This window comes from Taurulus bubalis (genome assembly GCF_910589615.1).
Source record: "Taurulus bubalis genome assembly, chromosome: 11".
Classification (NCBI taxonomy): Eukaryota; Metazoa; Chordata; class Actinopteri; order Perciformes; family Cottidae; genus Taurulus; species Taurulus bubalis.
Window position 1 is genome coordinate 16,445,465 of NC_136599.1, and position 15,762 is coordinate 16,461,226.

Here is a 15,762-nt window from a genome sequence, read left to right on the forward strand (position 1 = left end):
GCCACATCAGGCACCATGATGGAGGGGGGCATACAGCTGCTCAACCGCGATGGCCACAGCATCTCGCACAACTCGAAGCGCCACTACCATGACTCCTTCGTGTCCATGAACAGGATGCGACAGCGTGGCCTGCTGTGTGACATTGTGCTCCATGTGTCCAACAAAGAAATCAAGGCGCACAAAGTGGTGCTGGCATCCTGCAGCCCCTACTTCCACGCAATGTTTACCAGTAAGTTCAGTCCACACACACTGCCTGCTTTTGCTTAGCTTCGTAGATAGATAGATAGATAGATAGATAGATAGATAGATAGATAGATAGATAGATGGCTACTTTATTTTATACCTGAAGCCCAGCATGTTGCATGCCTCAGACACTTTAAGCTCTGACATCAAACTGTGCATCATTTTTGCTCTGTTGTTAAGAGTTTGATATCACAACAACGTATGTGTGCAGTGAATGCCACCTCATCCATTCAGCATCATCGCTTCCTTTCCCCTCTGCCTGTCTGGGGCACTAGTGGTGTGAGTGTGAGTGTGTGTGTGTGTCACACATTTCCTCCCTTTTGTGAAGGTACAATGTGTCTCCAGACATGTAGTTGTCTGGCTTTAAGTCCCAGCTGCAATGCTTCCTCTCGTCTGACCAAGTCACTAATTGGCCCATTTTAACAGAATCTGCAGATCTTTCATGATCATGCAAACGGCAAAATCCCAGCTTCCCTTCAGATATTGTGTTTGAGAATGTTTAAGTCAAGCCTGATGTTGCCTTACACATAAAAGAATGATCCCAGTCACTTCGATACAGGTTATGAATGAAACACTGGTATCTGATGGATTTTCGGTATAGGCCATTACCCAAAGCATAGGTATCCGTATTGGGACGGAAAAAATCAGATCGGTGCAACCCGATTTCTAAGGACTAAGAGATGAAACATTTGACTGCTGACGTGGAACCTCCCGACACGGAGTTATGCAGGAACACCCACGTTGGGCAAAGGTGTATAGATTCAAGAAAAAAAAGTGAAACAACTTTGTTGTAACAACCGATTAAATGGACAGCAACAGATTTTTACAGCGGTGCTGTCTACATTAGGAACCTCCATGTGTCGGCATGATTGAACCGGGAGGCAATTATATCAGCCAGAGTTTTACTGGTTATAAATCATAGGAAAAATGTAACCGCTCTCGTTGTGTGCGGTCATGCAGATGAGATGTCAGAAAGTCGGCAGACCCATGTGACCCTTCATGACATCGACTGCCAGGCTTTGGAGCAGCTGGTCCAGTACGCCTACACAGCAGAGATTGTGGTCGGGGAAGGCAACGTTCAGGTAGAAGATTTCCAATTTATAGACAAGATTGTTAAATTACACTTGTGTTTTGACCCCATCCATCAAACTGACTCTGTGTATTTCCACCTGTAATTGCCCTCTTTCCAGACGTTGCTCCCGGCCGCCAGCCTGCTGCAGCTCAATGGGGTGCGGGACGCCTGCTGTAAGTTCCTCCTCAGCCAGCTGGACCCCTCCAACTGCCTGGGCATCCGAGGCTTCGCTGACACGCACTCCTGCAGCGACCTGCTCAAGTCAGCCCACAAGTACGTCCTGCAGCACTTTGTGGAGGTGTCCAAGACGGAGGAGTTCATGCTGCAGCCACTAAAACAGGTAAGGCCGATGCTTTCTCTGTCTCCCACTGTGACCACTGCCGACTGGCGTTTTTAAATGAAGTCGTTTTAATGGTGGCATATTCATAGTGGGGAAAAGTTGTTGGTAGATCTATCTACTGGTAACTGCTCCCTCAGTTTGCCAGTCATTTGCTGAATTGATTTAGCAGTTTTGTTAAATTCAGTCACCATGGGGAACATGGGTATAAAAGTAGAATGTTTTTTCAATGTAAAAGCCACTGCCTACAAGACAAAAACATAATCAGGCCTGTGTCTCTTATTATTAATATTATTATTATTACTATTATTATTATTAATAACTTTTTGGTTCACAACTGGCTGCTTACTACACGTTCACGACTCAACTTGATTAGTTTACCAAATTGCTTAGAAATATGCCAAATAAACATCATGTATAAGCATACAGGATACTAAGAAAGTCTCACAGTTTAGCTGCTGCATTTTGTTTATCCCCCTTTCCTCATCACGGGCATTGCTGCCTGTATATGCCTGTGTATGTTTTTCACGTTACAGGCTTGCCTGTTGTTGTTTTTACCATTCATTAGAAATACCTCTTTTCTTCCTCAGCTAACTGCATCAATCACTGTCTCTTGTGGGTTTTTTCATTCCCCTGTGCTGACATGGACTACTTTATCTGGCGTGTCAATTTAGCCAAACTATCACTTATTCATCAGCTGTGCTCAGCAGTGGCAATGCTGTGGTCCCTGTCCTGGAAGTGGAAATTAGGCAAAGCCAGTGACATTTACCACAGCTTTGTATAGACTTCACAGCATTGCTTACTAGAGTTTATTTTTGGTTTGAACATTTTACTTGGGACATTTTCTGCCAAGGTTTTTGGAAATGTAGGGAAGATTTTGGCTTGCCTGTTTAGTATAAGTCATCAAGCTGGGCTGCTGAGGCCAGATGTTTGATTCCCGGACAAGATAAATAAACAGTTGTCGTGCCCTTTAGCAAGGCACATAACACCAACTGCTCCATTAGAGCCAACAGGTCAGACTGTGGTTGTACTGACTGGTTCTTAGTGTGAATGTTAGTTGAGCAGGGTGTTCCTAAAAATGGGAAACTATGTTGATTGAATTAAGGCTAAAGAAACAATGTAGACACAGTCTTTGATCTAAACTTAAACAAAAGGGAGGACTCACTGCCCCAAATCAGGTGAATATATCTAAATCATAAAGGCATTTCACATTAACACTAAGTTAGAATCCACAATTTAAAAACCAAATTGATTTGGTTGTAGTTTCACTTTTCACATTCTTTCGTTTTGTTGCTGCTTTTTAGGCCTTTTGGTTTTTGGCCTCAAGATTGCATCTAAAAGCGCAGTGATACGTTCCTCCAGTCAGGTGTAGGATGGGTTTGTGTTGATGTCTAAATAAATAAGAGGACTGCACCATCTTTTATATGACATGGTGTCTGTTTCAAACAAATGCCTTGCTCAACCTTGCCAGGTGGCAAAGAATTAAAGTAAACATAAGCATCACTTTGCCGTTATCTTCACGCCTCTCAAAAGGGAACAATCCCTCCTGCACTAAAGAGATTGTGCTCCATGAGAGTAAAATCTAAGCTTCAGGCTCAAGGTCTTCGAAGCCCTGAGACTGAATCTGCAACGGGAGTGTGAATGGGCTGTCCATTAAAACAGGCCAAGCTGCAGAAAGGCACATTCAAAATAGACCCTTTTCTTTTCCTTATTTTTCTTTTTTCCAGTCTATTTCCTTTGGCTCATCGTCCCATTCTGTCTGCAGCTGTTCTGTGTCTGGAGTAAATCTGCATTGGATCTCGATTTATGCACAGGCTGCTCTGAAGGACTCTGAGCTCACAGAGCTGTGAAATATGTCCCATATTTCTTTCCATGTTCTGTGAATGAAGTGGCGAGGTTGTGACTAGTCTGATTTAGTGACGCTTCCCTGACTTAGCATCACATGCATGACATTGTAAAGACAACAAAGGATGGATGCATCCTCATTATTGTGTGTCGTGGTGTATAAAGACATCTCAAGCAGCCAAAACCCATCCATACATCCCTCATTCCTGCTGCCATACTACAAGGATCGTTATTATACACTTGTAAACCCAATCCCCTCCACATACACACAATCGTTTGTCTGAGTTAATGTGATGCAGTACCTCTGCATGTACCGCATCACATAACTGCAGGGCGGGGCAGTAGCAGTGGCAGTATTTTCCTGTGTGACTGTGGATTAGGGCAGGCTGCTAACTGTTGGTCTGGTCTGACCAGGCTAGACAGCTGCAGCAGCCGGCTGCTCTGGCCCCACCCAGCCCTGCTAGCTTTGGGTTGATCTGGGAACAGTGCCAGCCAGCCACTCAGACTGCAGCACTCGGTGTGCCTCACACATACACGTAGGGGTAACTTAAATATATCACTGACCACTACCCCACATACTGACCGTGATATAACACACAGGTATTATTGCATTTCTCTTTATTTTGAATCGAGGGATTCTGTTTGAGTGTCATTTCAAATATCAGTCTGGCTAAAGGACAACAAATGAGAGGAGGGAGAAGAGAGGCAACAGTTCAGCCGACAAAGTCGGGTACAATGTGCAGTAACTAATGCTGTCCTTGGCCAATACAATTTACTTCCTGTGTGTCGATATGTTTTTGGTCAGGAGCTTTAAATGTTACTGCTACTGTTTTTTTCAAAAGAAAATTCTGCAAGTACTTTTCCTGATGCTCACAGTTGAATTAGGCACTGATAGTTTGAATTTGCTTTTGTAAAAGATTATATAAAATGTCTCTCTTCTGCTTTGTCTTGTCCATCAAGATCCTGGATTTGATCTCCAGTGACAATCTCAACGTGCCATCTGAAGAGGAAGTGTACCGGGCTGTGTTGAGCTGGGTGAAGCATGATATAGATGGACGAAGGCAACATGTACCCTGGGTAAGACTTTCTTACTTATTTCTATAGTTTTACTATAGTCTGGCTAAAAAACGCCTCCCATCACATCTCCTCCTTTCCCTTCTCCTGCCCCCGTTAGCTGATGAAGTGTGTGCGGCTTCCACTGCTGAAGCGAGACTTTCTGATGAGCAACGTGGATACAGAGCTGCTGGTGCGACACCACTCGGAGTGCAAGGACCTCCTGATCGAGGCTCTCAAGTACCACCTGATGCCTGAGCAGAGGGGAGTGCTCAGCAACAGCCGGACGCGCCTGCGACGCTGTGAGGGTGCAAGCCCTGTGCTCTTCGCCGTTGGTCAGTGTGCCCCTGAAGGTACCCAGTAGGGTACACCTAGGCCACACTTCAATAAATTGTAATTGACACCAGTTCAAACATCAGCATTTTTATGCCAGGAGTTGAAAAAACTGATTTAATTGTATTAGATGTGATATTTTAAGGGATTTTTGTAGCACTGTCATTTAATGGCTTAAATAGTTTCTAGATTTTAAGGGTGTAATACGCAGAGACCTTGGCCTCTACCTGTATTTTCTCTTTTCTTATTTTGCTGTCTACAGGACATTCCTAGGCATCAGCAAAGAGCCTTTGGGCCCCATGTGGTGGTGTAACTCGTTTAGGTGTTCAAAACCCACCCCTCGGTGGCTGTTACCGAGGCACAAGGCGCCCTTTAGTGTCTGTGTGATACAAAACGGCTGTATTTGACAACTGATGGGGACAGGTTATTGCATCGGTGTGTGTTTTCATGTGCATGTGTTCCTCCTGGTCCTCTCTCTATTCTCTCCTGTGTGCATATTGCTGCTATCGGTGTGTCTTTTTAGACCGAGAGCCCGGGTGAGCCACACGGAGCCCACATGATGAAGGGTGCCCTCCGGCTGCATTCATTCAAAATTCTTCAACGCGGCATCTTCCCGTAGGGTTGACCGGAAGTGTGTTTATCTTAAAGAAGTAACTGCTGTGAAACAATCTCTGATTCACTGCTCGCTAACGCTGCTCCCACCAACTGACAAAATGCTGCATTATACCTTTTTAAAGAAGCAGTTGGTAACTTTAATTAAAATAACTTTTGTCATAGTTGCTCAAACTGTCAGTATATTCTTACTGTAATAGATGAGACCGATAATCTGTGACTTCTTCTGGCTCCTCTTAGTGCTCATAATGGCATTTGCAAAATTCCACCGCGCCCGAAGGACCAAGAACCAAGAAGTGTCTACGTGGTGTGAATCCCGACCTGTGAGACTTGTGAACTCCAATGAAACTATAAAACTAGGCAGGGCTGATCAAATATGAATCAAGATTCTGTTACAGCATCGTCTATTTCTTAAATGTTTTTAGAAACCTATTTTGTTGTACTGTTTAGCTGTTTGCTCCGGTCATGAGGCGGTGCGTTCCGGTCATGAGTTTTGATTTGACTATATTCTAAATGTGTGTGTGTATATGTATATATATATATATATATATATATATATATATATATATATATATATATATATATATATATATATATATATATATATATATATATATATATATATTAAATACTGCATGTACAATTTTTTTATTTTTTATTTTTTTTAAATGATGTATGTCAATCATGAAAAAAAAGCAGGCTTTATGCCTCGTGCACACTGAAAGATGGGAGTCACCCAGTGTCACTTTAAAGTTAGGTAAAGCTGAACTATGAATAATTCAACAACAACCTTATTGAAAACAGAAAACTCAACTGTGCGCTAGAGATCAGACTGGAGACATAACAACTTAAGCGATGGACGAGTACTGGCTGTCTTCCCACTTTTGTACTTTTTCATTATAAAAACATGTGTTTTACATTGTGATATTTATTGATAATGACATACTATACAGCTAACAGCAAGAAGGGAACTTTCAGCTCCCTGGCAATCCTTTTTTTTACAGGTTTTTCTTTTTGTTAAATGAGGTTTATCAGTGTAGATAACTGGTGTCCATCAAAAGTTCAGCTCCAACGGCGCGTTGCGTTGCTCGCGGCGTTGCTCGCGGCGTTGCTCGCGGCGTTGCTCGCGGCGTTGCTCACGGCGTTGCTCACGGCGTTGCTCACGGCGTTGCTCACGGCGTTGCTCGTGGTGTCATGGACATAATGCGCAAAAATAGATATTTGAGTAGTTCAATCCTATGTGTTTTTCGGGGAAATAATTAAGTGTCATTTTTGGCCTATAAATAAATAAAACAAAGAGTGGATATTGTTAACTTGGGTCTTGGCCAAAATCACTTTGAAAAATCTCATGAAATGATGGCATACATTGTCCAAAATCAGTGTGTTCCTTTTTATTATAATATATTTTCCTATTTACTTTACTGCCTGCTTGACATTAATGCATTGTTTTTCACCATATTGTGTTTGTCTGCAGGTGGCGGCAGCTTGTTTGCCATCCACGGAGACTGCGAGGCGTACGACACCAGGACGGATCGCTGGCACATGGTGGCTTCAATGTCCACTAGGCGGGCACGGGTGGGCGTGGCAGCCATTGGGAACAGACTTTATGCCGTTGGAGGGTGAGTGTAAGAACTACAGTGTTTGAGCTAGTTAACTAGTTAAACTAGTTAAACTAGTTAACCCACCATATCTTACTCAAACACTACATTGTATGATGTGAACTAAACTGATTTGTGCTTTCCTCAATGCAAATGCCTCTTTAACTTGACTCTTTCAAGTTGCCATTTTTTTTTTTATGCTTCCGCGGCGACCGCAGCCGTGGCCTGAGGCATTATGTTTTTGGGTTGTCAGTCCGTCTGTCTGGTCCATTCTTTTGGAACGCTTTTGAGTGATTTGGACTCATGGATGAGCTGATTAGATCTGAATGGTCAAAGGTCACTGTGACTTCACAAAACAGGATTTTGAATGTGTATATGGTAATTATGACAATTTCACACAAACGTCTAATGGGATTAATTGATAAAGTGATCGCATTCTGGACGACATGGATGTAAACTGCAGCATGACTTGTTGGCGGAGGCAAACAGCCAATTATTAATTCTAGTTTTCAGAGCATATAAGAGGACATGTTTGCACGTCAATCATCAAAAAGCTGTTTCTGATTCATTTATATCCACGCCTCCTCAGGTATGATGGCACCTCGGACCTCGCTACCGTGGAGTCCTACGACCCCATCACTAACTCCTGGCAACCAGAGGTTTCTATGGGCACACGGAGGAGCTGTTTGGGTGTAGCTGTCCTGCATGGCCTGCTGTACGCTGCTGGTGGTTATGATGGAGCCTCCTGCCTCAACAGGTATACACAACTTTTGGTGATGAACGCTAAATGATCAGATACTTTTAAGCTACATTGCTGTATCCTCTGTTGCTGTGTAGTCTTGATGCTGTTTTCTAGGCTGGATCTCTAAATAAATAGAGAAGCCAGGGTCATTATTATGAATTAATTTATCTTCCCTTTCAGTGCAGAGCGGTACGACCCTCTGACCAGTACATGGACCTCGATTGCTGCCATGAGCACCCGTAGGAGATATGTTCGAGTAGCAACTCTGGGTAGGAACTTATCAAGAAACATTATATTATGAAAATGCTTATCTACTGTATGTTTATGTTTCACTGTTTGCAGTTTAATATTTGAAATCAAGAAGGAGTTACCATCTTGGTATTCGACTGCTAATATTTACATACTGAGTGTTTCCTCCCTTTCCCCTCCAGATGGCAGCTTGTATGCAGTGGGAGGTTATGACAGCTCCTCACATCTCGCAACAGTGGAGAAATATGACCCCCAGGTAAATGGCATGCTGTTCAATTTATCATCAGAGTAACTTGTCTGTTGCCAGGAATAACTGAATGTGGAGACAAAGCCATACACTACGAATATATCTATGAACCTGTGACCAATGTGCCGTCTCTTGACGTTACAAACAGAGCAACACATGGACGGCTATTGCCAACATGCTGAGTCGGCGCAGCAGTGCTGGGGTGGCCGTTCTGGACGGCATGCTGTATGTCGCAGGGGGCAACGACGGCACCAGCTGCCTGAACTCTGTGGAGCGGTTCAACCCCAAGGCCAACACCTGGGAGGGAGTGGCCCCCATGAACATACGCAGGTTAGCCTGCACACATAATTCATATTGGTAAAAACAGAATGGTAAAGTACAGGTCTAGTGAGCAAAGACATCTTTCAAAACAGTTATAGTATGATAAGGAAAGAAGGGAAATCAACTCATCCAACAGTGAACAATGTGACAAATCCAAAATATGCAGCCAACAGGGCGAACAGTGTAATAAAGTGAGACACACCTCAGCCATCAGGAGGACCTGGTTCTACTTTTCCAACTGCGTAGGCTAAACTCTCAGTAATTAAATGCTGAAATGCCGAGGGCTCAGATGCACTTGTTTTTGTCTGGGCCCGCCCACCTTTTATCCTTTTTGTCAGGCTTCTTAACAACCATGTGAATACTGTAGTTCCCCCAGTTTTGCCTTAAACTAAGTAGAAGATAAAATCTCTTTAGAAAAGCTAATGAACAAAGCTGTCTGTGTTGAGCTTGTAAAAAAAGGTGCCCCTGCTGGGACTATTTAGCTCTGTGGAAAATCTTAACTCTTCAAGGCGTATGATTTGGGGCATTTGGATGTCTTCCTTACGGCCTAAATCTTTTTACGGCATAAACATCAAATGACCTATTTTACACAACAGTCGGCTCTTTCTTATTTCTTATTTCTTAAGAGGAAACTTGTCCTCCGGGTGATCATCAAAGCGGGCGTGCACACTCGCAGCATTGTACTGATATGAGATCTGCATCAGAGATGGTGATTTTTAGATGTAGGTGTCTTACTTTAGAGGATACATCAGCAGATTCACTTATTCCCCAGGCCCCGTGACACACACACACACACACACACACACACACACACTCTGAGACACACTTTGTGTGTGAGTCAGTATACTGTAGGACAGTGGCGGGCTGTGGTATGTGTACCTATGCCTGCTATAACAGCTGGGCGACGCGCACCCAGCTGTGTGCTTCTTTTTTTTTTATCCAGTTGCTGAGAGATTTAAAGTCCAAAACATCACACTGTATTGAATGACCACTAATCTATCACTCTTCAATTTTACACATGTGGCAATGTGAAAATATTGTAGAATAACTGTCTTGGCCAAAATCATCTCACTATATTGTGAAATGGCTAGCGAATCACTTCGGCGTGACCAACTAAGGAAGTGCCAATGACACCGCGTCTCTCCGTGACAGAAAGGTCAAACTGTGCTAGGGCCCCGCCCCCTCATGTTACCACAGTCGACCACCCCTCGCAAATCATTCTAGACCGATTTCTTTTGTCAATGCAAGGAGGGATGTGTTTGTGAAACACCTCACTCTGTTATCAAAGAACCGGGGTTACGTCAAGTAACCCAAAGTTATTTTTCCAACAACAGTGTTTCACTATGGAAGATATAGACCGCTCCCGGATTGCATGAAATTCCCGAAGCCAAAAATTGTTTAGCCCGGTAATGACTATCATAGGGACTCTGGCGCGTTTGCCTCTAGCACAGCATGTGCTAAGGACGGCCCTGAGACATCGAGCCTGTAAAACCTTACAAAAGTGTGAGGTGTAGCCCAGCTCGCAGCAGCACAAATATCCTGCACTGTAACACCCTTGAACAGGGCCCATGAAGTGGCCATACTCCTTGTGGAATGAGCCCTCAAACCCGGCGGGGGCTGCAAACTCCTACAACTATATGCTAGTGATATGGCCTTTACAATCCAGTGGGACAGCCTCTGCAATAGCTTGCCTTTTGTGAGGAGTGGCCCAGGACACGAACAGCTGATCTGCTTTCCTGAAACCTGCCGATCTACTCACATACACATGCAGTGCTTGCTCCAGACATAATGTCTTAAGTCTTATGTTCCTCTAAGGAGGAAAATGGAGGTGGGTGAAAAGCTGAGAGCTCCACCGTGGGACATCTGTACGCTGACTCGACCACCTTAGGCACAAAGGACGGGTAGGGCCACATACAGACCTTGGCGAGCCATGAAGCAAACTGCAAGCAGGAAGGGCGAATGGATAAAGTCTGTAAGTCACTCACACTTTGCTGTGGTTAAAGCCAAGAGCAACACTGTTTTAAGTGAAATAGACAGAAATGCACTAGGGTGACTCTGGACTGCTGGACAGGAAATGTGGAGTCATCCTCCTCATCTTCCATTTCGTTCATGTCGAGGAGGTCAGAGTTGGCATCGCCCTTTGCGTCCTCACCACCTGGCTCCAGCTTGAGGAGCTGAGGCATCTCCGGGCACTCAGCATCCATCATGTCCGCCCAGCTCGAAGAGTCCTGCTTAGTGGATACCGCCACTCTGAGCCTCCTTTCCAGGACCTTCTCAGGTATTGACGCACATTGCAGACATGACTGTGGGTCAGCCAGCGATGCCTGAGCGTGCTTAGCGCCCATGCACGCTATGCACATAGGATGAGGATCCCTGCCCGAGATGGACGCCCCGCATGATGCAGGGCACTGGCGGGATGCAGCCTTTTTGGCCTTCGGTTCTGACCCTTTGGCGGGGGTAGCGGCCGACATGACAACTGGGAAGGGAGGGAAATATATCAACAATTAGCTGCACTTAGTGTTAGACTGACGGTAAACTGCTCTAGTAAACAGGGTTTAGCCCGCTAACAGTGTACCGTAAGAGTTCGCTCGTCGTGACACGTTAGCAGAACTCCGGGCACTTGGCTCGACTGGCAAACTAATGCTAACCGAGACCTGGTAGGCTCGCCATAACGCGTTAGCCAGAGATAATAAAGTTACAGTCACCGACGACACCGGTAACCAAATACCGGGTAGTCGGGAGAACAGTTCGACTTGACACGGACACTGCCCTAATTACTATGTAGTGTCTAAATATACTTCTTACGAAGTACTTACCCAGCAAATCCAGACTAGAGCCAGGAACTGTGTTGGTGGACGTGTCCTTAACGGGTTGTCTGTGAACTGTTAAGCAGTGAATCCAAGCTAGCCAAGATAAGCTGAGGGAGCTATAGTTTCTTCACGGGAAGAAAACAAGAATAATTTGCGAGGGGCGGTCGACTGTGGTAACATGAGGGGGTGGGGCCCTAGCACAGTTCGACCTGTCTGTCACGGACAGACGTGGTGTCATTGGAGCTTCCTTAGTTGGTCACACCGAAGCGATTCCCATAGTGAAACACCGAACGAAGTTAGAAAAATAACTAACACTATATACATTTTTTTTAATGCATCTTTGATGGTAAAATAGATCTCTCTTTATTGTCCCAACACAAATATTAGGTCCACTGCTGATGAATAATTAAGGGAAGTGTTCCTGGTGTCCTCAAACTGTGTGGCACAGAAGGAACTCACCATTATGTCCACTATTAGTTCATAATAATAAATCTTCAGTATTTTCTAAATTCTAAAATATCAGTTATTGTCCCATCTGTGCATCTCCTAATCTATTTGGTCATCTTTCACTTTTTCTACACAATCGTTGATAATGTTCAAAATTCAAGATATTTGTATTGTCATATGCACAGATAACAGACAATGAAAAACTTATTTTGCTAGGTCCCCCTTCCACACAGAATTACAATAAACTTAAGGTAAAAAAAAGAGAATTAGGATTACCAAAAATCATTGCTATAAATGCTAATAGTATAAGAAAGTATATAAAATGAGGCACAAAAATATGACAATATGACAGTAGTCTTGTGTTTTGTGAAAGTAATGCAAAGCCACTCTAAATGAACAGGCGCTTGCTTTTATCGGCACGCTGTAATAAATGCGTCGCGATTATTATTCACTCCTGATAAATGCTCCATAAATTAATCAGAACATGGCATGTACAAAATATGTTGAATTTTTATACTGAATTAGATTATTACCTTCTTCCAGGAGCACTCATGACCTGGTGTCTATGGATGGCTGGTTATACGCAGTGGGAGGTAACGATGGCAGCTCCAGTCTCAACTCCATCGAGAAGTACAACCCACGCAGCAACAAATGGGTCGCAGCCTCCTGCATGTTCACGCGACGCAGCAGCGTGGGCGTGGCTGTGTTGGAGCTACTGAACTTCCCTCCACCCTCCTCACCCACCCTCTCGGTTTCGTCTACCAGCCTTTGACACGGGGTCACCACTTGGCTGACCTCAGCCTCTGCTGCTACAGCCCAGACTGGCTCTGGGAAGAAACGCAACTGCTCGGTTTGAGACTGGGAGGAGGACGGGAGTGGACAGGTAAATGGATGGAGGTGGGAGAAGAGAAAATGGTAAGGTGAGGATAGGCTCCTGGCTTCATCAATATACAGTACCCTCCAGAATTAGTGGCACTCTTGGTAAAGGTTGGCCAACCATGGTTTAAGGACATATTACTCAATAAATTAAAAAGTAAATGTGCAGTACCCTGCACATTCACTGCAAAAAAAAATTACACATGTACCGGTAACTTTGAATTGTCATGAACAATTAAGGGACATCTTATGATTCCTGAATGATCCACTACAAGATATTACATAATATTTTTATTTTATGGTCAGACCAATCTGGCTCCTCTTTACCAATGTTACCATTAATTCTGCACTGTATCTGGTCTGGACGCCTGAAACTCTTCAGAAACCATTCAGACGCCAGTGCCCACTCTCAAAGAGTATAAAGATGTGCCTGGATGTGTGAACATGTCCTCGAGCTCCAGTTCTCCTTCTCCCACCACTCCAGTGTTTGACACACTCATTGTGAAACATGGTGGACACTCAATTCTGTCATGTGTGATGTAAATGTTTTTGGTTTGATGTTGTGGTCTCTGCAATATTTTAAGTTTGACGTCAGGATTTTTTGCAATAATGTAAAAAAAGAAGAAGAGAGAAAATGAAATTTTACTTTTGGAATGTAGCTTTTGACTCAGTATACCATGCATGTTTACAGATTGACTCCGAAAAGGAGGGTAAAATGTTGTAGTGCCGCTGTGCCACACTAGATGGTAGTAACAGGCAATGTTATAAACCCTTCCCACACTGCAGGACAGCATGGACACAGAGAACAGAGAAGTCAGCCCCTCAGAACTGTATATGAGTTTATTCCTTTTTCTATAAAATAGAGAAGAATTGTGTTGAACTATATGTATTTATAAAAAATTATAAATTCTAATATATTCTGTTTTAAAGGGCAGAAACAGATCAGATCTATGCCTATTTAAGAGTGTTTTTAATATATTTATTTAGGTGTGTGATGTGCATATCGTCAATTGAAATGACAAAGAGAATGTCTAAGGAAGAGAGAGGTTGTTGTTCAGTTTGTGTGAATTTTAAGTTTCTCCTGGTTAAGGGGACTGATTGTTGCATTTTGATATGCAGCATTTCCTTTACATTTCTTAACGTTTGTTCACTGCCACAAGCATGATCTCACATAATATTGTACCGTATGTCCGCTACATTTGTGCTAAAGGCTTTAGTTACTTGCAAACCTATTGACCAGTCAATGAAAGGACTCTATATGTCTTGAATTACTTTCAAGTGGACATAATCCTTGGACACATGACGAGTTTAAAATGGCATTAAAGCAGCAAGTAGTAGTTAACCTACTGTATACTAACACTCGACACGAATGAGTAATGCTGTTGACACTTGGTGCTGTCATATTTCCTTCCATACATAATCAAGTGTGGTGTCTTGTTATATTACCTCATTGTTGAAATGGATCCAACTCTATTGCAAAGTTGAAATAGAAACAACTGTACAATTATCTGCAGATATACTGGCTCTATAACGTGTGGTTGATGACTTGGGGATGTCACCACTGAACTTGCATTGTCGAAAATAAATGGATTACATTGAGTCTTCGTGACACAATACCCGGATTCAGTTCAGATTTGATGTAGCGCAGTGAACTTAATCCAAACTTCTGAGAAGTTGCCTTTTTTTCCTTATTCTTTTGAAGGATTTTGTTGATCCACTTCTGTTTATCTATGACTACCTTACTTTCCATTTGTTACAGTGGACCCAGTAGAATAATGGCTGTGATGGTTTTATGGAGGTGCTGTTATTCTGTAAAGTCGCAGTGAGTCAGGGCCAGACTTTAAGAGATGTGCACACAAAACCACATACGACTTTGGCCTCCATTCTGCTGATTGAACTGTAAATACAAAAAGTGTACATCTTAATTCCATTTGTGCAATTCCAATTTGACTGTAGCTATTTTTTTGTTTGTGTTCAATGTGGTGATAATTGTTTATTTATTATATGTTTGTTATTTATGAGGAACTTTAAAATATTGAATTTTGCACTATTGCGAAATGGAGCAATACACTGTAAAAAAAAAAAGAAAAGAAATAAAGATGTTTTCAGATGTGATGACTGCCTTGACGAGTTTGAACACATGTAAACACTGGGTGGGACCAAATGCAAGATATATCCTGGAGATTTTATCCCTGCATCTGCAAAAATGCCTCACTGTACTCACTCTGGATGCAGAGTGATACAGAAAGATGCAGCTAAATGCCCAATGAGAAAACGCATACATACAAACACACGCGCACACACATATGGTTGTGTTGCAAGGCTCGCTAAACGCCGTTGCTTGGTACCTTCCCAACCTACTCCTCTTTCATAGTGATCTCAGCAGACAGCTGAACACTCTCACTTTACCCTTCTTGACCTCAGTCACATGGCATTCACACCTGTGGCTGCCTCTGCTCAAACTCACACTCTCCCAAAGCGCATAGAGACACAGGCCAAATATACACAATGTAAAACACCTTCAGCTTTAAATGGGAGAAAAAAAGGCTCCAGCTGCACATACAGCGAGTTTAAGACTTTTTTTTAGGACAACACGGGAAGACACATCTGTGCATGTGTGTTTGGGTCTTTGCTGAACTTATGGTGTTTTGATTGCAAAAGCATGTATCATGGTTGCATGTAGAGGAGGGAGACAGTTTTATGTTTGTAATTAAATGTGGTAGAGGAGAACATTGCCCGATTCTTAGAAATCTTAAATGAATAATATGCATATTTGTTTTGTTGTACAGCAGATAAAATCAATCACACTGTCCTCATAAAATTCTTTAAAAACATGGCATAATCCATGTATTCATTGTCCATTCATAAGGACTAATACATTTATTGGCTCACTCAAATATTACTAAAAAAGATAGATTGAGGGTGGAGTAGCACATGTATGCAAGTGCGTGTTAGGATTTAAATGTGTGCGTGGACT

The 15,762-nt window shown here is 43.1% G+C and overlaps 1 protein-coding gene across 1 annotated transcript; it reads left to right on the forward strand.

Annotated features, from left to right (window-relative positions):
* On the forward strand, positions 1-12,681 carry klhl17 (kelch-like family member 17; the record flags this gene model as incomplete). The annotated part of the gene is made up of 11 exons (XM_079225589.1): positions 1-229; positions 1,204-1,325; positions 1,434-1,655; positions 4,458-4,574; positions 4,672-4,885; positions 6,970-7,114; positions 7,683-7,850; positions 8,016-8,104; positions 8,267-8,340; positions 8,480-8,661; positions 12,453-12,681. Exons 1-11 carry the CDS (start codon positions 16-18, stop codon positions 12,679-12,681), a joined length of 1,776 nt encoding a protein of 591 aa, XP_079081715.1. The 5' UTR covers positions 1-15.
* Between the last annotated feature and the right edge of the window lie 3,081 nt (positions 12,682-15,762).